The sequence below is a fragment of the Varanus komodoensis genome, unplaced genomic scaffold (genome assembly GCF_004798865.1).
Source record: "Varanus komodoensis strain SLA01 unplaced genomic scaffold, ASM479886v1 scaffold124, whole genome shotgun sequence".
Classification (NCBI taxonomy): domain Eukaryota; kingdom Metazoa; phylum Chordata; class Lepidosauria; order Squamata; family Varanidae; genus Varanus; species Varanus komodoensis.
In genome coordinates, this window is record NW_025335359.1 from 64163 (window position 1) to 87301 (window position 23139).

Consider the following 23139-nt stretch of genomic DNA (forward strand, 5'->3'; position numbering starts at 1 on the left):
TAGTGCCAGGATGTTTGTCCTCTCAGCTGCAGCAGTAGTGAGAATAGTTATGTTAATAATGTGATTGTAAGTGTCACTGAATTTCCTTCTAACGAGTTCTCAGCTTTCCACACCCATATGTGCTGTTATAAAGAACTTAAACCCTTGGTAATGCTCCTCCTCTCTGATGGAATAGGCTGTTGTCTTAGATAAGTCAGTCTAAGTCAGTCAGCAGTCAGTCTTTAAAATGCCAGAAGATTCTGGTTTTGCTACAGTGCACCAACCTGGTGTCCCTCTAGAAAATGAGTGGATGCAAATTGCATATAGGAAAACCTGGCAGTTTCTGAGTTAACATGTGATCATCACATATTTTTCTAGTGATTAGTCCTATCATGTATGTGACAGGATGCATATATATCGTTGAAATACATCTGTGTCTCAGGATTAAGTGGAACTATTAAGTAGCAACAGTGAAGCTGAAGCTATCCCCACAACCTTAACAAAGGAGAGTTAAACTCTGTTGAATCTAATGAATTGTTGTCTGCATATCGTGCACGGTTCTTTGGGTTGCTAAAGTTTATTAGAGAGCAATCCTGCAGGCTCTGGGTGAGCATCCCCAGGGACCATAGGATTGTTTGGATTCCTTCTTCTGAGTTCAGAGATCCTACCCAGTTTCCTGACCCCTTGCAGCCAGTTAGGGAAGAACCATGCCAGCTGTCTTCTGAATTTGGAAAAGCAACCTTGGAAGAGGGGGTAAGGGGGCATTCCAGCAGGCAGGGAATTACCTAGGGACGTCATGGGCTCTCCCACACTGAAGGCAGTAGGACAGCCATCTGTCAGGGGTGCTTTAACTTGGAGTCCTGCACCGAGCAGGGGTTGGACTTGATGGCCTTACAGGCCTCTTCTACCTCTACTGCCCTATGAGTCTATGATTGAATAAGCTGAAATCTAATCCAGACAAAATGGAAATGCAGTTGATTGATGATTCTAGCCGTCTGGTAGTAGGTGGACACCCTGTCTTGGATGGGGTCTCACTCCTTTTGCTGTTCACATTACCAGACTTGCATGGATACTACACAAGTGAAATAAGCTGCTGTTGAAATACTGCTTTGGTAAGCTACTGATTCTGAACAGGACTGATGTGAATGCTTTCTCAGAGTGGCATTGTGTGGGCAGGCGGATACCTTTCTTGCATTTTGCTTGACTGACCCAGGTAACATAACTGAAAGTGCCTCTTGGGACAGTAAAGGACCTAGAAAAATGACTATTTTATTATCTTCTTCCCCACAGGACGGTGGCAGCTGAAGTAAGAAAGCAAGTGTCCCGAGAATATGGCAACTCCCCCCAACTCTCCAAGAAGCGTGGTGGCACCCCACAGTCTGTAAGTTCCCTGGTAGGGTCATGGGGGGTTCCTCAACAATTCCTGATGAAATTGAACCTCTCCTCTCCAGTTCTCAGTCATTTAAACAAGCCTAAAAAGCTTCTTTTTAAGGTTGCCTTTGACTCATTTGCAAATGGGTCATAGGATCCTGGGTCAACAGCTTTTCTGCTCTGGTACTGCCTACATGTTGCTGCTGTGAGTCTTCCCTTTTTAATATCAGTTGCTTTGAATGGGCCCTAAAATAATGGATCAGGGACATGGGGAGAAGCACTGAATTATTTGTTATCCTTTCAATAAAAGAAGTCACCTCCCCCCCCCCCCCAAATCTTTATTTCAGAAGCTTGGTTTAGTGAAGAAAAGCCTGTGAGCTGCTCCTCCTGCAGGAAATGATAGGGAAGTAGGATTTCACAGGAATTATTTGCATTATTCCTTTAGGCCACATTCATTCCCAATCCTCAGTAGGCCTTCTATAACAGAAGGGCTACTGGAACTGGTCCTAAGAGTTGCTGTCTTTTGGGTCCAATCATTCCTTTGGCAGTGTTATAAAGAGAGCATAGTTTGGTGAATAGTGGATAAAAGGAGTTGCATTTCACAAATTCACCAAATTTCTGTGTTCATCTTAGATGGGCAGAAGGAGCAGAACAGGAGCTGTAATTTCTGGGCTTCAGTGATTGTAGCATCTGTTGTCTTGGGGCTTTTTAATGCTTGCACGGCAGTGTATGTATTCTATTGCAGGTTTCCATCTTCCAGGTATGAAAGAATAAGGAAGTGGAAATTTGAGTGGGGCATGACTAGAGATGTTGGGTTCCTTTGAAAGGGTATCGACAGTTGCAGTCTACCATATTTCTGTGCATGCACATATGTGTGAATTCTTTCCATTCTTGCTTCTGTAAGGTTACTGCTGGCCCCACTTAGTATCATCTGCCCTCTGGCCTTGAGATATTTTAAGGGCTTCCTCTCTGGCTTTTGTGTGTTCCTAAGCGAGCCTTTCCGTAAGCAGGCATACTTGCTTTCCTCTCACTTAGCCACAGCCACACAGTTTGCTGCCTGGAGTTCAAGCAGATGTAAATTGCCAAGAGAAACTTTTGCATCATTCCTTGTTGCCATTTGTTATAAGAACAAAAGGTTTCATTTAGGCACTCTTCCAAGTGGCGTGTGGCATGTGGTGTAATTTTTGGCTTGAAAGAGAAGAAGGAAGGTTCCCCTCAGCAGCTGTTTCTTCTTACCCTTCTCTGAACAAGAGTAATTCAGCAGCACAACCACTCTGAATCCTACTGCAGTTGTAAAGATTAAAGAGTGGCACTTTGTATAGTGTGGTGGATGCAGCCGGCTCAGGGAGGCAAGTGATGTGGTATGGTTGGTGGGGCAGGATGCAGGAGCTAGAGTGATTAACTAGTCTAAAAGATGGTCCCCAGCACACCTCATTATTTTGAATTCTGCCCCCTTTTCTTCGTGGTCACTGTGCATCACACATACAGGCTCTGCACCCGCATGAGGCCTGTTGTTGGGAAGATTTTCCTAGTTAAGCTTGCTTTGGTGGGAGCCCTGCCCCCTCTCCCCCGGTATATATAGGAGGGGCCCCCACCATTTCCCCCAGTTCTTTTATGATAATTGTTTTGGATGCCTTGGGTTCTCCTTCCTAGATCTTTTCATCAGCTGTTTGTGAACTTTCTATTAACCTTAAATCTTTTTCCCTACTTGCTTGAAACTGCACTTCCTACATTTTTCTTATTCATACCCATTTTTTACGTACACTTATCCAACCCCCCACCCCCACCCAAATAAACCCCACAAACCCTTCTATCGTCTGCTCTTCCTTGGACTTCTTACTTCAGCTATTTCCCTCTCCCTCTCCCCTAAAGGCACTCAGGGCAGCATTTAGGAAATATGTAGCACACAAACGCCCTCCATAGATGAGCATTCTCTTTGCCTTTTTGGTCCCGGCAAAGACCACTAGGTAGAGTCTTGTCCACATTGCCAGGCTTTTACCCGAGAAGCTTGGAAAAATTGAGCAGGCCAGCTCAAAACAGAAATGTGGAGCCATGCACTCATGGCCATGCAGTCAGTCACTTCAGACCTGCTGGAGCACCCCTCCATTGCTTGGGTAACTCCTGCCTCTCATGCACTGTCAGCAGCTGCTGGGGCCACACCAGCCATTCCATCCACACCGTCCAAGCCTGGGCACGTGCATGATGAAGAGAGGCATTTCCAAGAAGAATGACGACGTCATTATGGGGGGACTTCAGTTTCCCTGATATATGCTGGGAGAGCAGTTAATTTCCAACTGCTAGTTGATTTTTCAGGCATGTACAAAGTGAAGAGCACAGGGCTGCAAGAAAGATAATTGAAATGAATGCATATAAATGCTACAAGTATACTGGGGAGCTCCCATAGATTGGGTTTGGATTGATCAGTGATCTGTCACAGACCATACATTGAGCAAGGCAATCCCAGTGCTGATAGCTGCTAGTCCAGAGGAAGTAGCTGGTAGAAAATTAGAAAGAAAGTAGAAAATCTGTATAGCTCCCGATCCAAATGGCAGCTGGAAGTAGCCCAACATTCTCTGCATGCCTGGGGTGCAGAAAGGTGAGGGCTATCCTGTGTGCTGGTCTTGAGACCCCTTTTGGACAACCTAGTCTCTTCCGGGTAGTCTGTAAACTGCCCTTGTGAAATGACACAGTGGTTTTCATGGCAAGAGTAAACTGGCAATTGTGGTAAAGGCAGAAGAGTGTGGAGCTTGGTATTGGTTGCCGAATTCAGGATCTTGAGAATTTGATTTCAGCCCTAATCAGCTGCTTACCCTCAACTTCGTATTATGTAGCAGAAGCAAAACATGAACACACAGAATAAGCAATTCCCAAGGAAGATTACTTAACTGTTTTTATTCACTTAGCTTTTTCATAGTGATGGTTTTTAAAGGCAGAGTGCCCATCACCCATTGTTTTGTCTTCTGAGTACTGCAGGCATTCCCCTTGCATAAACTTGTTTGTGTACAATGAAAAGGAAGGCATATGTTCCTGACTTATGGCCTGGTATTAAGTCCTAGTCTACAGGTAAGATGGTAATGAAATAAACTCCTGCAGACAGATAAGTCAATTAGTGTTGCCTCTTACATTTAAAGTCACTGGTTATGCAAAAACATTCTGGGCTAGTGAAGCAATGGGGGAGGCCCCCCTGCAAATCACTGCACTGATGGGCATTTGTAAGTCCTTTGTTAGGCTGAGACCAGGAATAAAGAAAAAAAATCCTTATTTTAGAAATGGTGCTAGATAGACTTTTGAGAGAAGCCAGCTTTGATGGTGATACCTGCTTTTGGAGAGCTGGGTTATGCTTCATGGTAGATAGCCCCATCTTGCTAGAGTCCAGCATTCTTGATCATACTCCTTGGTTAGTGTTAGAATGTTGTGTTTGGGGTTCTGATTTATACTACTTGAAATGCTATTCTTCTATGGCAAAGAAAACAATTTATGAAGAAATAATTTTCTTCATGCATAGCTAAATTTCATATTCTCCAAGGTAAATAAAGAACAGATACTACATTGATGTACAGTATATCAGTTAGACTTTTAGCCATATCATAGATTACAGATAGGATATTTGTAAACTTAATGGAAAATTAGGTGATACGGTCTTTTCCTCCAGTTATCTTGGAGTTGGAGAGGGAAGCCATGAGCCAGGAAGCATTTATTTGAAAGGTGTTGAGTCCCAAGAAGTGTAGGTTCAGATCCCATTGGTTAACCTTGGGCAAGTGATCATTAGTTCTCAGGTCTGTAAAACGGGAAACAGTAGCTAGCTATTTGTCTTCAAAACCTGTATAATGTAGTGGTGATGAAGAAGAGAAATGTTATTAGGTGCTATGCAACACATGGAAAACATTGCATAAATTGTATGTATATATTAGCCTGAGCCCCTGCAAACTAATCCTTATCATCTCAATTATCAACAACAATTACTACAACAAGCATGGTAAAAGGACTCACCAGGCAACTTAAGCAAGAGGACTGCACCTTATGCTCCTTTCTCATTTGTACCCCCCTTCTTTTCCTCTGGAACTCCTCTCAGGTGCCTCTGACAGAAGTGGTGGAGCCACTAGACTTTGAGGAGTACCTTTGCAGCCACTTGCCAGATGCAGAGCCAGGTCCTCTTCGAGACCTGGTTGAGTTTCCTGCTGATGATCTGGAAGTGATCCATGAACCTCGAAACTGTCGAACACTGGAACTTGGTGTCCCTGAAGATGGGCAAGTGGTCTTTTTTAATAATTGTGTGGTTCTGCTGATACCTGAGAGAACTTTCTCTGCTTTGAATTGCTTCTGCAGTTGGTTCTGCATTCATTCACTGTGGTACCCAGGGTCAAGGCATGTTAGGGTTGTTAGGACAAGAACTTGGCAATTATTTTACTGGTTTTGTGCTATTGCCTAGTCAAAACATGTGCCAGGCAGCCACCTGTATGAGTGAGAGAGAACAGGCTGCTCTAACATAGAGCTGGGAGTTCTGTTTGCAGATGTCCCAGAAAAAATTCCTGCCCAGGACACAAGCTGCCTTACTTCTGAATAAGGATGTAGCTTATGCTAGTGTGATTGAGGATACAGATGACCTAGGCATTCATATTTATTCATTTATCAGGATTCAGAACTATGGGCTCATTGTGGGGAATGTACTTATTAAAAGCAAGAAAGATGATAAATTTATGGATCAATGCATTTCAAGAATAGTGTATAATATTCTTTATATTTTGTCTTGTCACTAAATATGTTGTCAGTGGGACAACTTGGGGACTGTTTAACAAGTTGGAATTGTGAGATGCCCACATGTAAATATACATTTTCACAATTCAAGCCTACAGGCACAAAATAAAACCAAAGTACAGTCAACAGTATAGGGAAGTAACAGTACAAGGATTTCTGAAACACCAACACAGTTTTAAAAATTTAAAGGCTGAAATGACTGAATGAGCAAAAGGTATTTACTTGGCACTGAAATGACGACAAAATAGGTGCCAGGTGAGGCTGTCTGCAGAGAGGATTCCACAGTCAGGGTGCAATCATTGAAAGGCTTTCATATTTGGTGGAGGCAGCTGGGGAAGGCAACCTTAGTGTCTGGTTAGGGATGTTGTTGTTAGTCATGAAGTCGTGTCTGACCCATTGTGACCCCATGGACAACATTCCTCCAGCCCCTCCTGTCCCCCACCATCTTCTGGAGTCCACCCAAGTTCACACCAACTGCTTCAGTGGCTCCTTCTATCCACCTCATCCTCTGCCGTTCTCTTCTTCTTTTGCCGTCAATTGTTCCCAGCATTAGGCTTTTCTCCAGGGAGTCCTTCCTTCTCATTAGGCGGCCACAGTATTTGAGTTTCAGCTTCAGTATCAGGCCTTCTAAAGAGCAGTCAGGGTTGTTCTCCTCTAGGACTGACTGGTTTGCTCTCCTTGCAGTCCAAGGGACTCGCAGGAGTCTTCTCCAGCACCACAATTCAAAGGCCTCAATTCTTCAGCGCTAAGCCTTCCTTATGGTCCAGTCTTCATAGCCATACATTGAAAGGTTAGGGATATGCACCAGGAAATGTTCAGATAATCTGTTTCCAAACTGTTTAGTGCTTTAAAAGTAAAGACAAACACTTTTGGATTGGACTCAAGATGAAAACAGATTGGATGCCAGAGCAAATTATTGTGCACTGGTGTAATAGGTGATCGTATCTTCCAGTCCCAGTCAGCCAGTCTTGCTGCCCTATTTTGGGCTGGCTGAAGTTTACAGTTTTTTTTTTCAAAGGCAGCCTTACCTACCTTTGCAGTAATCCTACCAGGATGTCACCAGAGCATGGATAACTGTAGCAAGGCTACAATGTAGAGCAATAATCCCCCCAGCACCATTTTCTGGATTTGACTTTCAGGTACAGTAAAATTCTTGCAATCCAGTCACTCCAAGCCCCAGTCCAGATAGCCTGCTCAGAAAGATGCAGTGGTTAATAGTATCAAAAGCCCTGATTGAAATAGATTTAAGATCCAAGTGTGCCTTGAATCTGCAAGCAACTACTCACTCAAGCAACTTGTGCAGTTGGGAAAATTTGCAATTGGCCTACAGATTTTTCTCTTCTGAAACCAGGTTAGGTTTCTTCATGAGTTGCCTAATAACAACTACTTTCAAAGAGGGTGATATCACTTATTTGTCAAGGAGTACTGTTCAGGCTCCTGGATCCAGATGAACAGCCCCTCCCTGTTGACAGTAATAAGCCATGGGGGTAAGGTGCAAGCAGCATGCTTCTTAGCTGGACTTAGGCAAGCAGCGTGTTCCCATCCTCAGACCTTAACAACTAGAACTCATGGAAGAAGCTTGGACCAGATAGTGCTCTAGACACTTCCATGAAATAAATAGTACTATGATATCCGTGAGCAACTGTCTCACAAATGCCTCTTCACAGTTGTTACCAAGTGTGCCACCATATTGCTGCCAGGGCTAGATTGCAACAGGGCTCCACCCATCAGGAAAAGTTTCTCTGGACAACACTGAGAAGAGGCAGTGGTAGTAGAACAAAGCTCAGTCACTGTCATTGTCCTGTAGCAGGCTCCATGTTGTTGTTAGTTGCGAAGTCATGTCCGACCCATCGCGACCCCATGGACAACATTCCTCCAGCCCCTCCTGTCCCCCACCATCTTCTGGAGTCCACCCAAGTTCACACCAACTGCTTCAGAGACTCCATCTAGCCACCTCATCCTCTGCCATCCCCTTCTTCTTTTGCCATCTATTGTTCCCAGCATTAGACTCTTCTCCAGGGAGTCCTTCCTTCTCATTAGGTGGCCAAAGTATTTGAGCTTCATCTTCAGGATCTGGCCTTCTAAAGAGCAGTCAGGGTTGATCTCCTCTAGGACTGACTGGTTTGCTCTCCTTGCAGTCCAAGAGACTCGCAGGAGTCTCCTCCAGCACCGCAATTCAAAGGCCTCAATCCTTTTTCACTCAGCCTTCCTTATGGTCCAGGCTTTCACAGCCATACATTGCAACTGGGAAAACCATATCCTTGACTATATGAACTTTTGTTGGCAGGGTGATGTCTCTGCTTTTTAGTATGCTGTCTAGATTTGCCATAGCTTTCCTCCCAAGGAGCAAGCATTTTTTAATTTCTTAAAAATTAATTTTTAAGTGCTGGCATATTGAGTGTAGCACTTTTACTGCATCATCTTTTAAGATTCTAAATAGCTCAACAGGAATACTGTCGCCTCCACTAGCTTTGTTGTTGCTCAGACTTCCTAAGGCCCATTTGACTTCACATTCCAGGATGTCTGGCTTGAGGTCAGTGACCACCCCTTCGTGGTTATCAGGGACGTTAAGCTCTTTCTTGTATAGTTCTTCTGTGTAATCTTGCCACCTCTTCTTAATCTCTTCTGCCTCTGTTAGGTCCCTGCCATTTTGGTCCTTTATCATGCCCATCTTTGCATGAAATGTTCCCTTCATATCTCCAATTTTCTTGATGAGATCTCTGGTCCTCCCTATTCTATTGTTTTCTTCTATTTCTTTATACTGTTCATTGAAGAAGGCATTCTTAACTCTTCTAAGCTGTTCTCTGGAATTCTGCATTCAATTGGGTATCTTTCTCTTTCTCCCTTGCCTTTCGCTTTCCTTCTTTCCTCAGCTATTTGTAAAGCTTCCTCAGACAACCATTTTGCTTTCTTGCCTTTCTTTTTCTTTGGGATGGTTTTAGTTGCTGCCTCTTGTACAATGTTGCAAACCTCCGTCCATAGTTCTTCAGGCACTCTATCTATCAGATCTAATTCCTTAAATCTATTTGTCACCTCTACTGTGTATTCATCAGGAATATGATTTAGGTCATACCTGAGTGGCCTAGTGCTTTTCCCTACTTTCTTCAATTTAAGCCTAAATTTTGCAACCAGAAGCTCATGATCTGAGCCACAGTCAGCTCCTGGTCTAGTTTTTACTGACTGTATAGAGCTTCTCCATCTTTGGCTGCAGAGCACATAGTCAATCTGATTTCTGTGTTGACCGTCTGGTGATGTCCATGTGTAGAGACGTCTCTTGGGTTGTTGGAAAAGAGTTAGGCTCCATAATGATCTCTAATCTACATTCAGCCATATTTTTCATGAGTTTTTCAGTGCTGTTATACATCTAGCTGTCACACATTTAAATGTACACTTAGCCCATGCTGATGAGACAAGATGTTGGATGAGCAACATTAGCTGGGCTCAGCTCTTCCAAACCTGTAGTACTAAACCCAGCAGCTTTCATTTGTTGTCCAGAAGACAAACGTGCCAATTGCTAATAGAAGATGCAGCTGACATTCCACCCTGCAGGGAGGTATGCTGCTATTTTCTTCCATCAGCTCAAGCTTTTGCACCATACAGAGTTCATTGCATCAGTCCCTCTTGGTTTACAAAGCCAGGAGTCACAGCCACCAGTTCCCAGTTTGAAAGGAAAGGCCACCTTGGCAGATAGGGAACCTATTCTTGATCACCACTGAACCCTGAAGCAGAGCAAGCAACCCTAGCCTCCACCTGATGCAAGGAAGGCTTCTGTTGGAAGGAAGCATTTAGCCTACTTGCCAAGCACAGGGGTCAGGCTTCTAGTTGGCCTGTAGCAGGAATCTGCAAAGGTAAGGCAATTGTGATCTATGCAGGAGAAAAGTAGCTCCAGGGGAAGTTATCGTTTGTGGAGAGAAACTTGATTCTAAATTAGCCTTGCAAATAAGTCTGTGGAAATTACTGATTTGTATGCATTTTTTTACTAGCCAATCTGCTGTGTCCAAATTTTTCCCTCTTCTTTGCTCTCCAGGAAGCAGGATGCACATGTACGAGATGCTGTGCAAGTCTACACAGAAGACTGGGTCATTGTCCAGAGGAAGTAGGTTTGGTAGCTGTGTCCTGTTCTTGCACTCTGCTTAGGAAAGAATGGTTTTCTGCCACTGCAGTGTGTGGATGGAAATTTGACGAATCACACAGTTCATCTGTTGGATGTGGTCAGAGTACATATCACTGAAAGATACTTTTGGTAGCAGAGCATTGTGTTTCAGAAAGGGGAAAATGGTTAACCCTTTTTCCAGCTATGATGTTGATTCTTCCCATTTCTCATCCATATTGGCAGTCATGTGGACCTCCTTAAAACTATCATAAACAGCCTCTATCTCTTTGATGATGCTACCGGAAAAGTTGAACAGAAAGGCAGGAAAGCATTGTTTGGAACTTCCTTTAAAGTGCATTAATTGCTCATTGTTCATTTAGAAGTGCCCTGAAAAAATTGTATGGGCTTTAATTATATAAATACACATTTGAGACACAGAGGCCTTCGCCTTTCAAATCCTTTCACTACATGCATAATTATTGCTTTGTCTGTCAGCCACTGATGATGGAGCAGAAGATAAGAACTCTGGGTAGAAGCATGCCTACTGTATTTCTGCGAGGGGCCTTGGCTTCTGCAAAACAAGCACTCCCTTGCCCCATTCCACCATCTTTGATAGGTGGTGTTGCTTATTAAACAGATGAACCCAGTTGATCTCAGATTGTTCTGAACAAAGGAGTGGGTCAGCTGTATTCACTATGTAGCTGGCGCAAGAAGCAGCTATGCATGGGCACCTGCCCTAGTTGCTGCTGCTGCTATTGTTGTTGTTATTACATTGCATTTATATCCTGCATTATATCCTGTATTCTATCATACCACACTGGCCAAGCTGTTGGAACTGGCTAGACATCCATTTCAAGCTTTCTGCTGTAGCACTTAGTAAACAAGTAGAGGGCCCAGCAGAGGAACCCAGAGCAAACCCTTCACCAGTCACCAGCTGGGATGGTACAGGAAGCCAGCAAGCAATCTGATGAGCTGTTTTTGGGCCATTTCATATGCGCTAGCTAGTGTGAAGGCACAGACTAATTTTTGCCAAGTGTGTTACCCTGTGGAGGAGGCACACAGGTGTGCTACTTTCTCTTTGACCTATAATTGTAGCAGTACAAGCAGTTACATTCATACCTACAGGGGTCTTCCAAGTGAGGCTGTTATCATGCATTCCTGCTGCCTCAGACACTGGTGTTATAGGATATGTAGGAATGCCTTTCATTTGAGCCACTATTACTTCCATTTTTTTCTTATCAAGAAAAATATTCTAAAGAGGGTGGTATAGAATAGGTACACAGTGCCTTCTGAATGGTAGGAGGCCTTGGCTATAAGCCACCTGAGTTAGTTGGGAATCTGTGCCCCTCAGTCCCAGGCCCTTTCCCTCTGTGGGCTGCTCTGAAACTTGCTCCCAAGGTACACGGTTTTAGAGAGTTCCCAGTCTATATTACTTGTGGAGACCCTTGGGATGGTACTGCTAATAGTTTCCCACTGAGCTCATTTCTCTTTTGTTGGCACTCCCAAGTGCATATGGAAGCAAGTAGAGATTGTAAATAGATATTATGGGGCAGGACTCATTGCTGCTCCTGACCTGTGACTCCCTAGTACAAGAAATGCATGGGATGCTATTAGCATTTTCACTGCCATAAAATGTGCATAAGTAGGGACTGGTGCCATCAGATGAGTTGAACATTGAGCATGGTTTATCACATCACATGCTCGCTTTACTAGGTATTATTGGGGAGAAATGTGTTCGGGATGTAGCCATGAATCTCCTGGTTGTCCAGTTGGACTTTAAGAAGAATGTCAAGACTAAAGCACTCAGTGCTAAGAGCATAGCTGTATGTTTCTTCCTATATAATGGCACCAAGTGGACATATTACATATATTGTCTGCAAAAGACACCCTGCTCCCCTTAAAAAGGTCTGTATACCAGGATGTTCCAGAAAGAGTTTTTATAGTAAAATAGAGTACAAACTTAAGAAGAGTCCTACTGGAGCCATCCAAAAGTCCATCTGGTCTCACATTTTGTTCATACAATGGCTAACCAGCTTCCCATGAGAAATCCCCAAGCAGGACAGGAGTGCAATAGCACCGTTCCACCCATTTTCCCCAATAAGTGGTATATGTGTGCTTCTGATAGTGGAGGTAGTGTACAGCTGTCAGAACCAGTAGCTACTGAGAGTTTCTCCTCCAGCAATTTGTACAAAGTCCCTTTAAAGCCTTACAAAGTGATGGCCTTTAACTGGTGGTAACAGTTAAAACATCCTAAAACTCCATCCTATATTTTTTGTTGCCTTCTGTCATTGGCTTGGTCATGCTCTTTCCTGAAAGTTGTGAAGAGCAGCCAATACCCATCCCATTGCCATGCTTCCCTCAAAGCACACCCAGCCTCATGCTAAAGAGTAGCTGAACTTGTCCTCTTAGCTATTTATTTCAAATTATTTTTGGTTGTCTTTGAAGGGTGAAAGCCTCTCAGTTATGCCCCTGCCTAATTTCCTGTGGGTGGAAATAGAAGAAGCAGTGTGAAAACATGGGGGCATTGCAAATTGAAAGTAATGACATCTGTACCATTCCTACAGTTCTGTGTTTGAAGTGAGGCAATTGGAGGATAAAACAGACTGCTGACTTCATTCCATCCCATTTCTGCACTAGACTGTGATCATACTGACTCATATTTCATAATCAAATATATTTAATCCACATGATATTTGTATGTATTTTGTATGCATTTTTAAAATATCCACATTTGATATGTATGTTTTAAATGTACACATTTATGCACTTTTTAATTTGTGAACAAGCATAGCAAAGTTCGAAAAAGTAAGGATTTTGATATTCATGTTCAAGTTTGCTTTAGTTTCAGAAAGTGTGAAATGAACTTTTCTCCCATCCTGAATGACAAAGGGGAGAAATGAGGAAGCAGAAAGGGAAGGCGTGCTTGTACACTTTTGGCTGCAGTGCACCTCCCTAACTACCAGTGTCATGTAGCCCCTGAGAGTATCCTTCAGGAAAGGTGGATCTCAACAGAAAAAGTGTCCTAGCTCCTGTTCTATGGCAATGGAGGAAACTGGCAAGGAAAACAAGTGCCGTACTGATTGTAGGCTTTATTCAGAGCATGATACAGTGTTTAGGGTTTAAAACCATTATGTCCTGAAAGAGGAGGCATAGGTGGAAAAGCAGCACTGTCCAATTGTGGTGCCTACCCAAATACATTCATATAAAGTGATGGTGCTGCTGAGCCTGATGTGATTGTCTTGTAAATTTCCTCTGCATTCAAGCTGCCTGCATATAGCAACATCACTGTTTTTTCTGTCCTGATGTAGGTACCAAAGGCTGAGCACCATGTATAATGGCATTACTGCTGAGAGGCAAAGGGACAGGCAGAAGGGGCTATCTAGTCAAGTCTTTGAACTAGATGAAGTAGCAGAAGAGCGGAGTAGTCAGGGGGATCTGGTAAGTCAAGTCAGGTTTGTAAAGTCTAGCGACTTCCTGAGCAACCGTTTTTATGTCCTGTAATGACACCATAAGCAATTGGTTGCATTATTGAACTCAACATATTCAATTTTGCTTAATTTATGGGTGGAGGTAGGGGAATCCCCGATTTCAGAACAAAGGAGGCTTTACCTGTGACTCTGGACAGCCTGTAGCTGTTTCCGCAGAAAGGTTCTTGAGCATTCTTCTAGGCTTATGTCCTTGACAAGAAGGATTTGATTCCTTCCAAATGTATGAAAATTTGAAATCTGGCTGACCTTTTTGAATTTAAGGATGTCGAAACTCAAAATATGAAATTTGGACCTTTGCTTTGTGATCCCCATTTTGGCATTTGGTGGGTGGGCTGTGAATGTGGCAAAAGTATTTGCTATATGGCAAATATTTTGCGCAGTCCTTGATTTGTCTTTATGTCGAAAATGATGGCAAAAATCCATATAAATCCTAAAACTCTACTTCAGTAACTGTGTGATTCTAGGTACACGTTATGGACAATTTCCCATTTTCCCAAATCCCTCAAGCTATTTGTTAAAACTTCTGAGTTCCAAAAGCAAGTTGGGAATATGACACAAGAGCTTATGAAAGCAACACTTTCAGTTTTTCCCTCTGTATTCTAGGAGGTGATTTCTGGATAGGAAATTTTCTAGAAGGGAAATCAGGGCATTTGTGAATTCAGGTGGCCTTAATGTTTGCCTCTTGTTCAGTATATTGGGGTATTTGTAACATGGTATTTTACTAAGAAGGTTCCAGATAGAATCTTTTCTCAGTTATGGAAACCTTCAGAAATCCAGTTGATGTAATTCAGACTTCTAAAATGTAATTTAAATAAAAATTCAAATTTATTTTTTTGTACCACAGTCTGGGATTACAAAGTAGCAAAATATAGGGAACAGTGTGTGACAGCAGGGAAGCCTGCCTGCATGGATGTGTAACTAGAAGTCCTGATGGAGGTAGTGGAGGAGGAGGAGTGGAGCAGGCCAGGGAAACTCTGCCCTTCTAAGCCTTGGCTGGTTACTGTTGAGCATCATCAAAATCACCCAAGATTTTGCTTGAAACGTAATGGCTGAACGCAGTGACATTTCAGGTTTTTAGTCTCAGGGTGGAACAACATATTGCCTTAGCAGCAAGTGTGTATTGCTAAGTCTGCATTTTCTGAGAAAACGTGAAGGTGAAATAGGCTTGTGCAGGGGGAGAATTGATGGAGGAATATCAGTGCCCACCAGTTCTTCCATGCAAATCTCACCAACATGATTTTTCTCTGCCTGGCTGAGGGTGACACTCTGTTCACATTGGGGTGAGGGGGATTTTACAGAAAATATGGTTGGTAATAGAATGATTAAACACACCCTTCTGCTTGCCATTTGTCTTTTACCAGTGCTCCTGCAAAGCCCCCTTAGCTTTCTATAAATGTTTCTTTCCTCCTTTTCCTTGTGAGAAAAACAGAGTTGGGAAGAGTATCTCCTTCCCATGATTCATAGTACCATAGAACAGAATTGCTGGAAGGGGCCGGAAGGCCATCGGATCCAACCCCTGCTACTGCAGGACACTTAAGTTACACCATTCCACCCAGATGGGTGTCCAGACACTTTCCGAATGTTTCCAGTGAGGGAGAACCCACAACTTCTCCAGGCAGTAGATTCCATTGCTGTACTGCTCTGACAGTTAAGAAAATCTTCCTGGTGTCTAATCTAAATATGGTTTCTTTTAAGTTTGTTATTCCATGTCCTACACTCTGGAATGGATGAGAAGAGATCTTGTCCTCCCCCTTTGTGGAAGCCTTTGAGGTACTTGTAGAGTGCTATTATATCTCCCCTCAGTCTTCCCTTCCTGAGGAAGAACAAGCCCAGTTCTCTCAGTTTTTCCTCACAGGGCTTGCCTCCAGTGCCTGAATCATCCTTGTTGCCCCCTTTGCTTTTCTAGCTTTACTGCATCCTTTTAAAATTTAGGTGCCCAAAACTGGACACAGTACTCCAGGGTGAGGTCTGACTAGTGCCAAGTATAGTGAAACTAGTACTTGATGTGTTTTGAAAGTGATGCTTCCGTTAATGGATCCCAAAATAGCATTTGCCCCTTTTGAAGTTGCATCACATTGTGGGCTAGTATTTAGCTTGAGATCTACAACAACCACAAGATTCTTCTCATTTGCAGCATTGTTGAGTTGAGTGTTCCCAATCTTGTAGTGTTGCATTTGGTTTCTTGTTCATAAGTGGAGGACTTGGCATTTGTTCCTATTGAATTTCATTCTGTTGTTCTTTGCCCAGCATTCTAACCCATTGAGATCACTCTGAATTTTATCTCTGTCTTCCAGGATATTTGTTATTCCTCAGCTTTGTGTCATCTGCAAATTTAATTACCTTTCCTTGTACTTCCTCATCTAGATCATCAATTAAAATGTGGAAGAGTGCTAGTCCCAGGACAGAACCCTGCAGCACCCCACTTGTCACCACTCCCCAGTTTGAGAATGTGCTATTGATGAGCACTCTTTGAGTCTGATAGTGCAGCCATTAGGTGGATCCATGATTGGCTGCAAAATCTCGGCCACTTTTTGCTACTTTGGGAATCAGGATATTGTGGGGCACTTCATCAAAAGCTTTGCTAAAGTCTAGATAGATTATGTCCGCAGCATTCCCATAGTCCTTTTGGGGAAGTTACCCGGTCAAAAAATGAAATAAGGTTAGCCTGGCAGGATTTGTTCTTAAGAAATCCATATTGGCTTCTAGTCATTATTGCATTGTCTTCAAGATGCTTGCAGACTGTTTTATAATTTGCTCTAGAATTTTTCCAGGGTGTGATATCACACTGACTGATCTGTCATTCCCATGTTCACCTTTTTTCCTTTCTTATAGATAGGGACAACATTAGCCCTTTCCAGTAATCTGGCACTTCTCCCGTCTTCCATGAATTCTCAAAGATGAAAGTGGTTCTGAGAATTCTTCCACGAGCTCTTTTATGACTTGGGATGACATTCATTGAGCCTTGGGGATTTGAACTCATTCAGCCCAATTAGAAGATACCTGACCATTTGCCTTTTCATCTTGGGTTGCTCTCCTGCCCCTTCAACTTATACTACCCCTTCATCAGGAAAGTTCTTCTTTTGGGAGAAGACTGAGCTGAGGTAGGAGTTGAGCACTTTTTTCTTTGTCACCTGTTATCATTGTTCCATACAAAGTGCGTAGTTGAACTCCCTTCTCTTTTGTCTGTCTTTTGCTTTGGATGTATTTGAAGAAGGCTTTTTTGTCATTTAGAGCTCCCCTCAGTTCATTCCTAGCTTTAGCCTTCCTGACGTCATCCCTGCAGTTCTTTGCTGCTTGCTTGTATTCTTCCTTTGTAGTCTTGCCTTCCTTCCACCTCCTATACATATCCTTTTTGTTTTCAGATTATCTCTCCACTTTTTGCAAAGCCACATGGACTTCCTTTGTAGTCTACTGCTCTTTTTCCTTGTTGGAATGTTTGTAGTTGTGCCTTAAGCCTTTCTTTTAAAAGATATTCCACCCTGCTTAGGTTTCTTTTCCCTTTAGAATGTCTTGCTATGGGACTTTGTTTCTTATCTCCCTGAATTTGATAAAGTTGACTTTTTTGAAATCCAGGTAACATGTTTAGCTATGTTTAGACTTAGCTTCCTTTATAATTGAAAATTCAAGCAAGGCATGGTCGCTTTCCTTCAGAGTTTCTGTAGCTGTTACTTTGTCCACTGTGGTTTCTCTATTAGTTAAGATCAGGTTGAGTAAAGCTGTACCTCTTTCTACTTTATGCTTTCATGTTAGGAATTTCTTAGAGGGGCTATGTTTGGCAGAGTGACTCCCAACAGATACCATGGAAATGGAAGTCCCCCATAATAATGACATCATGCCTCCTCGAAACACTCACAATTTTGTTTTTCAAAAGTTTCATCATTTTGCTCACCTTGATTGGGTGGGCAATAATCTACTGCAACTACTATACTCCTTTTATTCCTTTTTCCATTGGTATTAATCCAGATATGCTTGATGGGATTACTGATCTTGTCTTCCTGTATTTCTGTATCTTTATGTTAAAGATACATAAAGTGTATCTCTAACATAAAGTGCAACTCTGCCCCCTTTTCTGTTATTTCTGTTCTTTTTGAACAGGCTGTATCCTGCAAGTTATGAATTCCATTCACGGGAGCCTTCCCACCAAGTTTCAGTTATGCCTACCAGGTTATATTTGCTCTTGTTTGCTATGAGTTCAAGTTTGTGTTTGTTTCCCATACTTTGGGCATTGGTATATACGCGTAGACATCTAAGGCCACACGAACCATTCCCTGGCTTTTTTCCTACATTTTTTGGAACACTGGTGGTAGGACCAGGTAGAGTTTCTTTTGCTGTTGCAGTACATAAACCTTTGTCAATTGAAGTTGCCCACAGATGTACATCTCCCTCCTCTATAGAATTCAGTTTAAATCCCTCTTGATAAATTTCTTCATAGTGTGGCCAAGTACATCCGTTCCTTTCTTTGTAAGGTGCAATCAATCACTTGCCAGCAGTCCATCTTCCAGGAAGTTTAGCCTGTAGTTCCAGAATTCAAATCTCTCATGGCTGTTCCACCAACATAGCCAGGAATTCACGTGGAGATTTTTTTCCTTGTCTTTCCTCTTCCACAAACTGGAAGGATTGAGGAGAAAACTATCTGGGCCTCATTATTCTTAATTTTCTTTCCTAAGGTTTTGAAGTCTGATGTCATTTCCTCAAAGCTCCTGTTGGCAGTGTCCTTAGTTCCTGCATGAATGAGAAGTGTGTCAGTGGGTTGTATGAGGATTGGTAGCCTGTTGATCTTTGCTCCAGGGAGACGGCACACCGGATGATTCCAAGGGTCTTCCCAGCATACATGTTTTTTCCATCTCAAACAACAGGAAATCTCTGACAGCTATCACTCCCCTCTTCATTGTTGTAAACTTGGTATTTCTGTCCTTACTGGACTTTTTGTCTGTTTTTCAGAGTTTCTCAGGTTGTCATGTAGTTCTTTCACAGGGTTTATCACTCGACCTTTCCTCAAGTAAGTTAAAGCGGTTTGAGAGTTCCACTGCTTCCACTGGTGCAGAGTGTCTTAGTTCTTCTGCATCTGTCACCCTGTTCCAGGGAGTCTCCTTATTTTTCCTTTCTTCCTAGTTTTCATCTTCTGCCTCAGCTTGTTGATGCACTTCTTGCTTCTGGACTACACTTAGCCGTTGCAGCTCCACCGCTCTGTCTGGAAACTCTTCACCTTCTTTTATTATCTTGAGGGTAGACACTCATTGCTCCAGTGCTCTCACTTTTTTTTTCCTAACAGGGCTACTAGCTTGCACTTGTTACACATGCAGTCCATGTTGCTGTCAGGTAAGAAAACAAACATTGCACAGACGTTGCAGTTCACCACCACTGTGCCACTGTGGAGTCTTCTTGGTCCATTATTTATGCTGCTTTTGTGATTCTGCCTTGGTGGGCTGTTGTGACAATTGGTGCTTTCTCCTGTCTTCAATTAAGGGTTAACAATGCAGTCCTACCAGTGAAAGGGGATGTGTTACAAGAAAGAAAACAAATGGGTGGGGGGAACTAAGGGGACAAAAAAATAAAGAAGAGAAAAACAGTTAGAGACCTTCCTCACCAAACTCCTGTTTGCTTTCCTTGCTTTCCTTGTTCACTTACTCCCTGAGAGCTTGGCAGCTTGTATCCCAGAGGCCGTAGACAGGCTGGGGCAGCTTCCTCTGATCTGCTCAGCTAGGAGTCAGGAACCAGAATGACTCACCCCACCTACACAATCACGCCACTCCCCTTCAATTAACCAGTTAATCAGGCACTCCCTTTCAATTGTATCCCTCAAAGCACATTAGTGCAGGCCTCTCTCTGTGTTCCCTCTGCTTGCTTCTGTCTTCTCTTCCACTACAACTCCACCACCAAGCTCCTGTTCCCTGTCCTCTTGCTCCTTGGGAGCTTGCCTGCTTGTATTTCAGAGGCCCTAGATTAATTTGGTTCCACCTTCAAAATAAATTATCTAGTTCAGATACATGGCTGTGTTGTTTGAATTCACTTATCCTTGTCTTGCTTAGCTCGTTAGTGCAGCATTACCTTTGGGATCAGCATACTTTTCTAAAAATCAACTTTCTGTTTCTCATGGTAAAGAGAAAAGGGTGGACATAGAAGTGCAGCATCTGTTAGCTGACAATTCTGAAACTAAGAGGGAATATTAGCAAGGAAAAGTTACTGTAAGCAACCTTATGAAAGGGAGAGAATATACAGAAACAATTCTTTCTTCCACCCCTGCCTAAAGACTTTGCCTATGATGGGCAATTAGACTTTGTGTGATGTGGTTAGAATGTTGAACTGGGGACCTGTGAAACTGGGGACTAGTCCCACTTGGCCACGAAGCTCTGTGGGTGACTTTGGGTCAGTCTAACCTCCCTCACAGAGTTGTTATTGAGGTTTAATTGGAGTTATGAGATCCATGTGCGTTCCTCACAAGAGGAAAAAAGGTGGGATTTAAGGCAATGTGGTGATGGTAGTGATATGAAGACTTGTATCTCACTGCAGTTTATTTACTCATTTATGGGTACATGGTGTGTAGTCTGGTCTAGCAATGAAAGTGAAAGTTAGGTCAGCTGGAGACTGGAAATGTTGCTATCTTAGCTAGGATGTTTGCCGGAACAACTGAAGTGCTTGACTGTGCATGCACATGTCAGCAGTGAAAAAGCATCAAAAGAGAGTTTGGTGGGGCTATACAATCAAAACTTGCAGTTTATTCAGATATACAGAAAATATATGCACGTGTAGGCAGTTCCTAAATGGACTGCAAAGATGGAGTCTGCGCAAGAAGCTTTTATAACCCACCAGTTACATACAAGAGGGGTTGGGGAACAGTTGATTGATAAATACAATGCATTGGCAGTTTGCTAGAGGCACATTAGTAAAAAACAATAGGGGATGGACACTCAGGTGGGGAATGAATGCAGTAAAAAGATAAGAACCCTCAGGAAAAGACAGACATTAACAGGTCTAAGGTACCCCTCCCCAAAGGAAGACCTTTTAGGACAGGGACTTTAGCAGACTGAGGTGTATCTGGGAAGCAAGACATGCAGCATGGAATCCCATCCTGAGTCTTAAAAGTTGTTCTTGCAGTGCCAGGCTTACAGCAGCTGTTTTATGGCAAAGCTTTTGCTCATTTTGTTCATAGAATACTAGAGTTAGAAGGAGCCATGAAAGCCATCAAGTCCAACCCCCTGCTGTTGCAGTACACCAGGTTACACCATCCCACTCATCTTCATTCTGTCTTCTAGGGTGTTTGCTATTCCACCGAGTTTTATATCATCTGCAAATGTGATTAGCTTTCCTTGTACTTCCTCATATAAATCATTAATAAAGATGTTGAAGAGCTCTGGCCTCAGGACTAAACCCTGTGGCACCCCATTAGTTGTTGCTAGTTGCGAAGTCCTGCCCAACCCATCACAACCCCATGGACAACATCGCTCCAGGCCTTCCTGCCCTCCACCATCCCTCAGAGTACACAAGCTCACACTGACTGCTTCAATGACTCCATCTAGCCACCTCATTCTCTGCCGTCCCCTTCTTTTGCCATCAATAGTTCCCAGCATTAAGGTCTTCTCCAGTGAGTCCTTCTCATTAGATGGCCAAAGTATTTGAGTTTCATCTTCAGGATCTGGCCTTCTAAAGAGCAGTCAGGGTTGATCTCCTTGCAGTCCAAGAGCCTTGCAGGAGCCTTCTCCAGCACTACAATTCAGAGGCCTCAGTTTTTAGGTGCACAGCCTTACCTCCATCCAATTTGAGAAGGTGTCATTGATGAGCACTCTGTGTCCAATTTAGCAGTCAATTTTGTCCATTTGGGAGGTTACCCAGTCAAAAAATGAGATTAAATTAGTCTGACAGGATTTATTTTTGATAAATCCATGCTTGCTTCTATTAATCACTTCATTTTCCTCACGAAGCTTGCAGATGGATTTTTTTAATAATTTGCTTCAGAATTTTTCCAGGGATTGATGTCAGAATAACTGGTCTATAGTTCCCAGGTTCATTTTTCCCCTTTTTGAAGATAGGTACAATGTTAGCCCTTCTCCAGTTGTCTGGCACTTTTCCTGTTTTCCAAGATTTATTGAAGATAATAGCCAGTAGTTCTGCAAGTTCCTCTGCTAGTGCTTTTATGAATCTGGGATGGAGTTCATTGGGCTCTGGAGATTTTAAAGTGTTTATTCCACCTAGGTATTCCTTGACCATTTGTCTGTCAGTCTTGGGCTGCCATCTCTCACTTGCAGCTTGAACTTCCTCTTGATTGCAGATTTCCTTGTGGGAGAAGACTGAGGCGAAGTAGGAGCACCTCTGCCTTTTCTTTGTCATCTGTTATCATTCTGCCATTCACTTTAAGTAGCTGGACACCCTTCTCTTTCTTATGTCTTTTGTGCTGGATGTAACTGAAGAAGGCTTTCTTGCTGTGCTTAGCATCCCTTGCTATTCTTTGTTCATTTTCTGCTTTAGCCTTCCTGATGCTATCCCTGCAATTCCTTGCTATTTGTTTACACTCTTCTTTTGTGGCCTTGCCCTGTTTCCACTTCCTGTACATATTTTTTTTTCTTTTCAGGCTGTCCCTTAACTCCTTGTGGAGCCACGTGGGCTTCCTCTGCTGTCTTCTACAATTTTTTCTTGATGGAATTGCTTGTAGTTGTGCTTCGAGGATCTTCCTTTTCAAGATTTCCCATCCCTCTTGGACACCTTTCCCCTTGAGGGTGTGTTGCCATGGCACTTTGCTTACTATTTTTCTGCTGGAAAAGTTGTTGGCAACACATGTCAGGAATCTCTTGGAGGGGCTGTGCTTGGCAGAGTTTGTCTCCCAGCCTATATCAGGGAAATTGAGGTCCCCTTTGATGACTACATCATTCTTCTTGGAAATGCTGGCAAGTTACTTTTCGAAGGTTGCATTCTTGACCTCTTTAAGACTGGGTGGTCAGTAATAGATGCCAATAACGGTGCTTTTCTTATTTTTTGCTCCCTTTAAATTAAGCCAGATAGTTTCACTGGAGCTACTAAGTTCCTTTTCTTGTATTTCTGTGCAGATATGTGTGTCTCTTATGTATAGTGCAACTCCACCTCCCTTTTTGCCCTTTCTATTTTTCATGAACAGGTTTTATCCATCAGTTGTAGAGTTCCAGTCATTTAGGTCATCACACCAAGTTTCAGTTATTCCTATAAGATTGTAATTGCCCTCATGTAGTGTGAGCTCAAGTTCGTGTTGTTTGTTTCCCACACTCTGGGCAATGGTGTAAAGACATTGAAGTTCTTTCTTGCTGTGCCCTCGTTTTCTTCCTTTGTTTTTTGGGAGACTGGTGTTGGGCCCTGCTTGAGGTTTTTTCTCTGTTGAAATATATAAGTCTTTGCCAGGTGATGGTATGCCATGCTGCACATCTCCCTCCCCTATAGGTTTTAGTTTAAAGCTCTCCTGATGAAGTTTTTCATGTAGTGGCCAAACAC

The 23139-nt window shown here is 42.9% G+C and overlaps 1 protein-coding gene across 1 annotated transcript in view; it reads left to right on the top strand.

The window, feature by feature from the left end:
- DOCK6 (dedicator of cytokinesis 6) overlaps positions 1–23139 on the top strand; it is a 142984-nt gene that overhangs the window by 21310 nt on the left and 98535 nt on the right. The window contains exons 2-5 of the mRNA XM_044422291.1: positions 1270–1360; positions 5423–5598; positions 10133–10201; positions 13507–13636. Of these exons, the coding sequence (XP_044278226.1) occupies positions 1270–1360; positions 5423–5598; positions 10133–10201; positions 13507–13636 (466 nt within the window). The remainder of the gene's footprint in view (positions 1–1269; positions 1361–5422; positions 5599–10132; positions 10202–13506; positions 13637–23139) is intronic.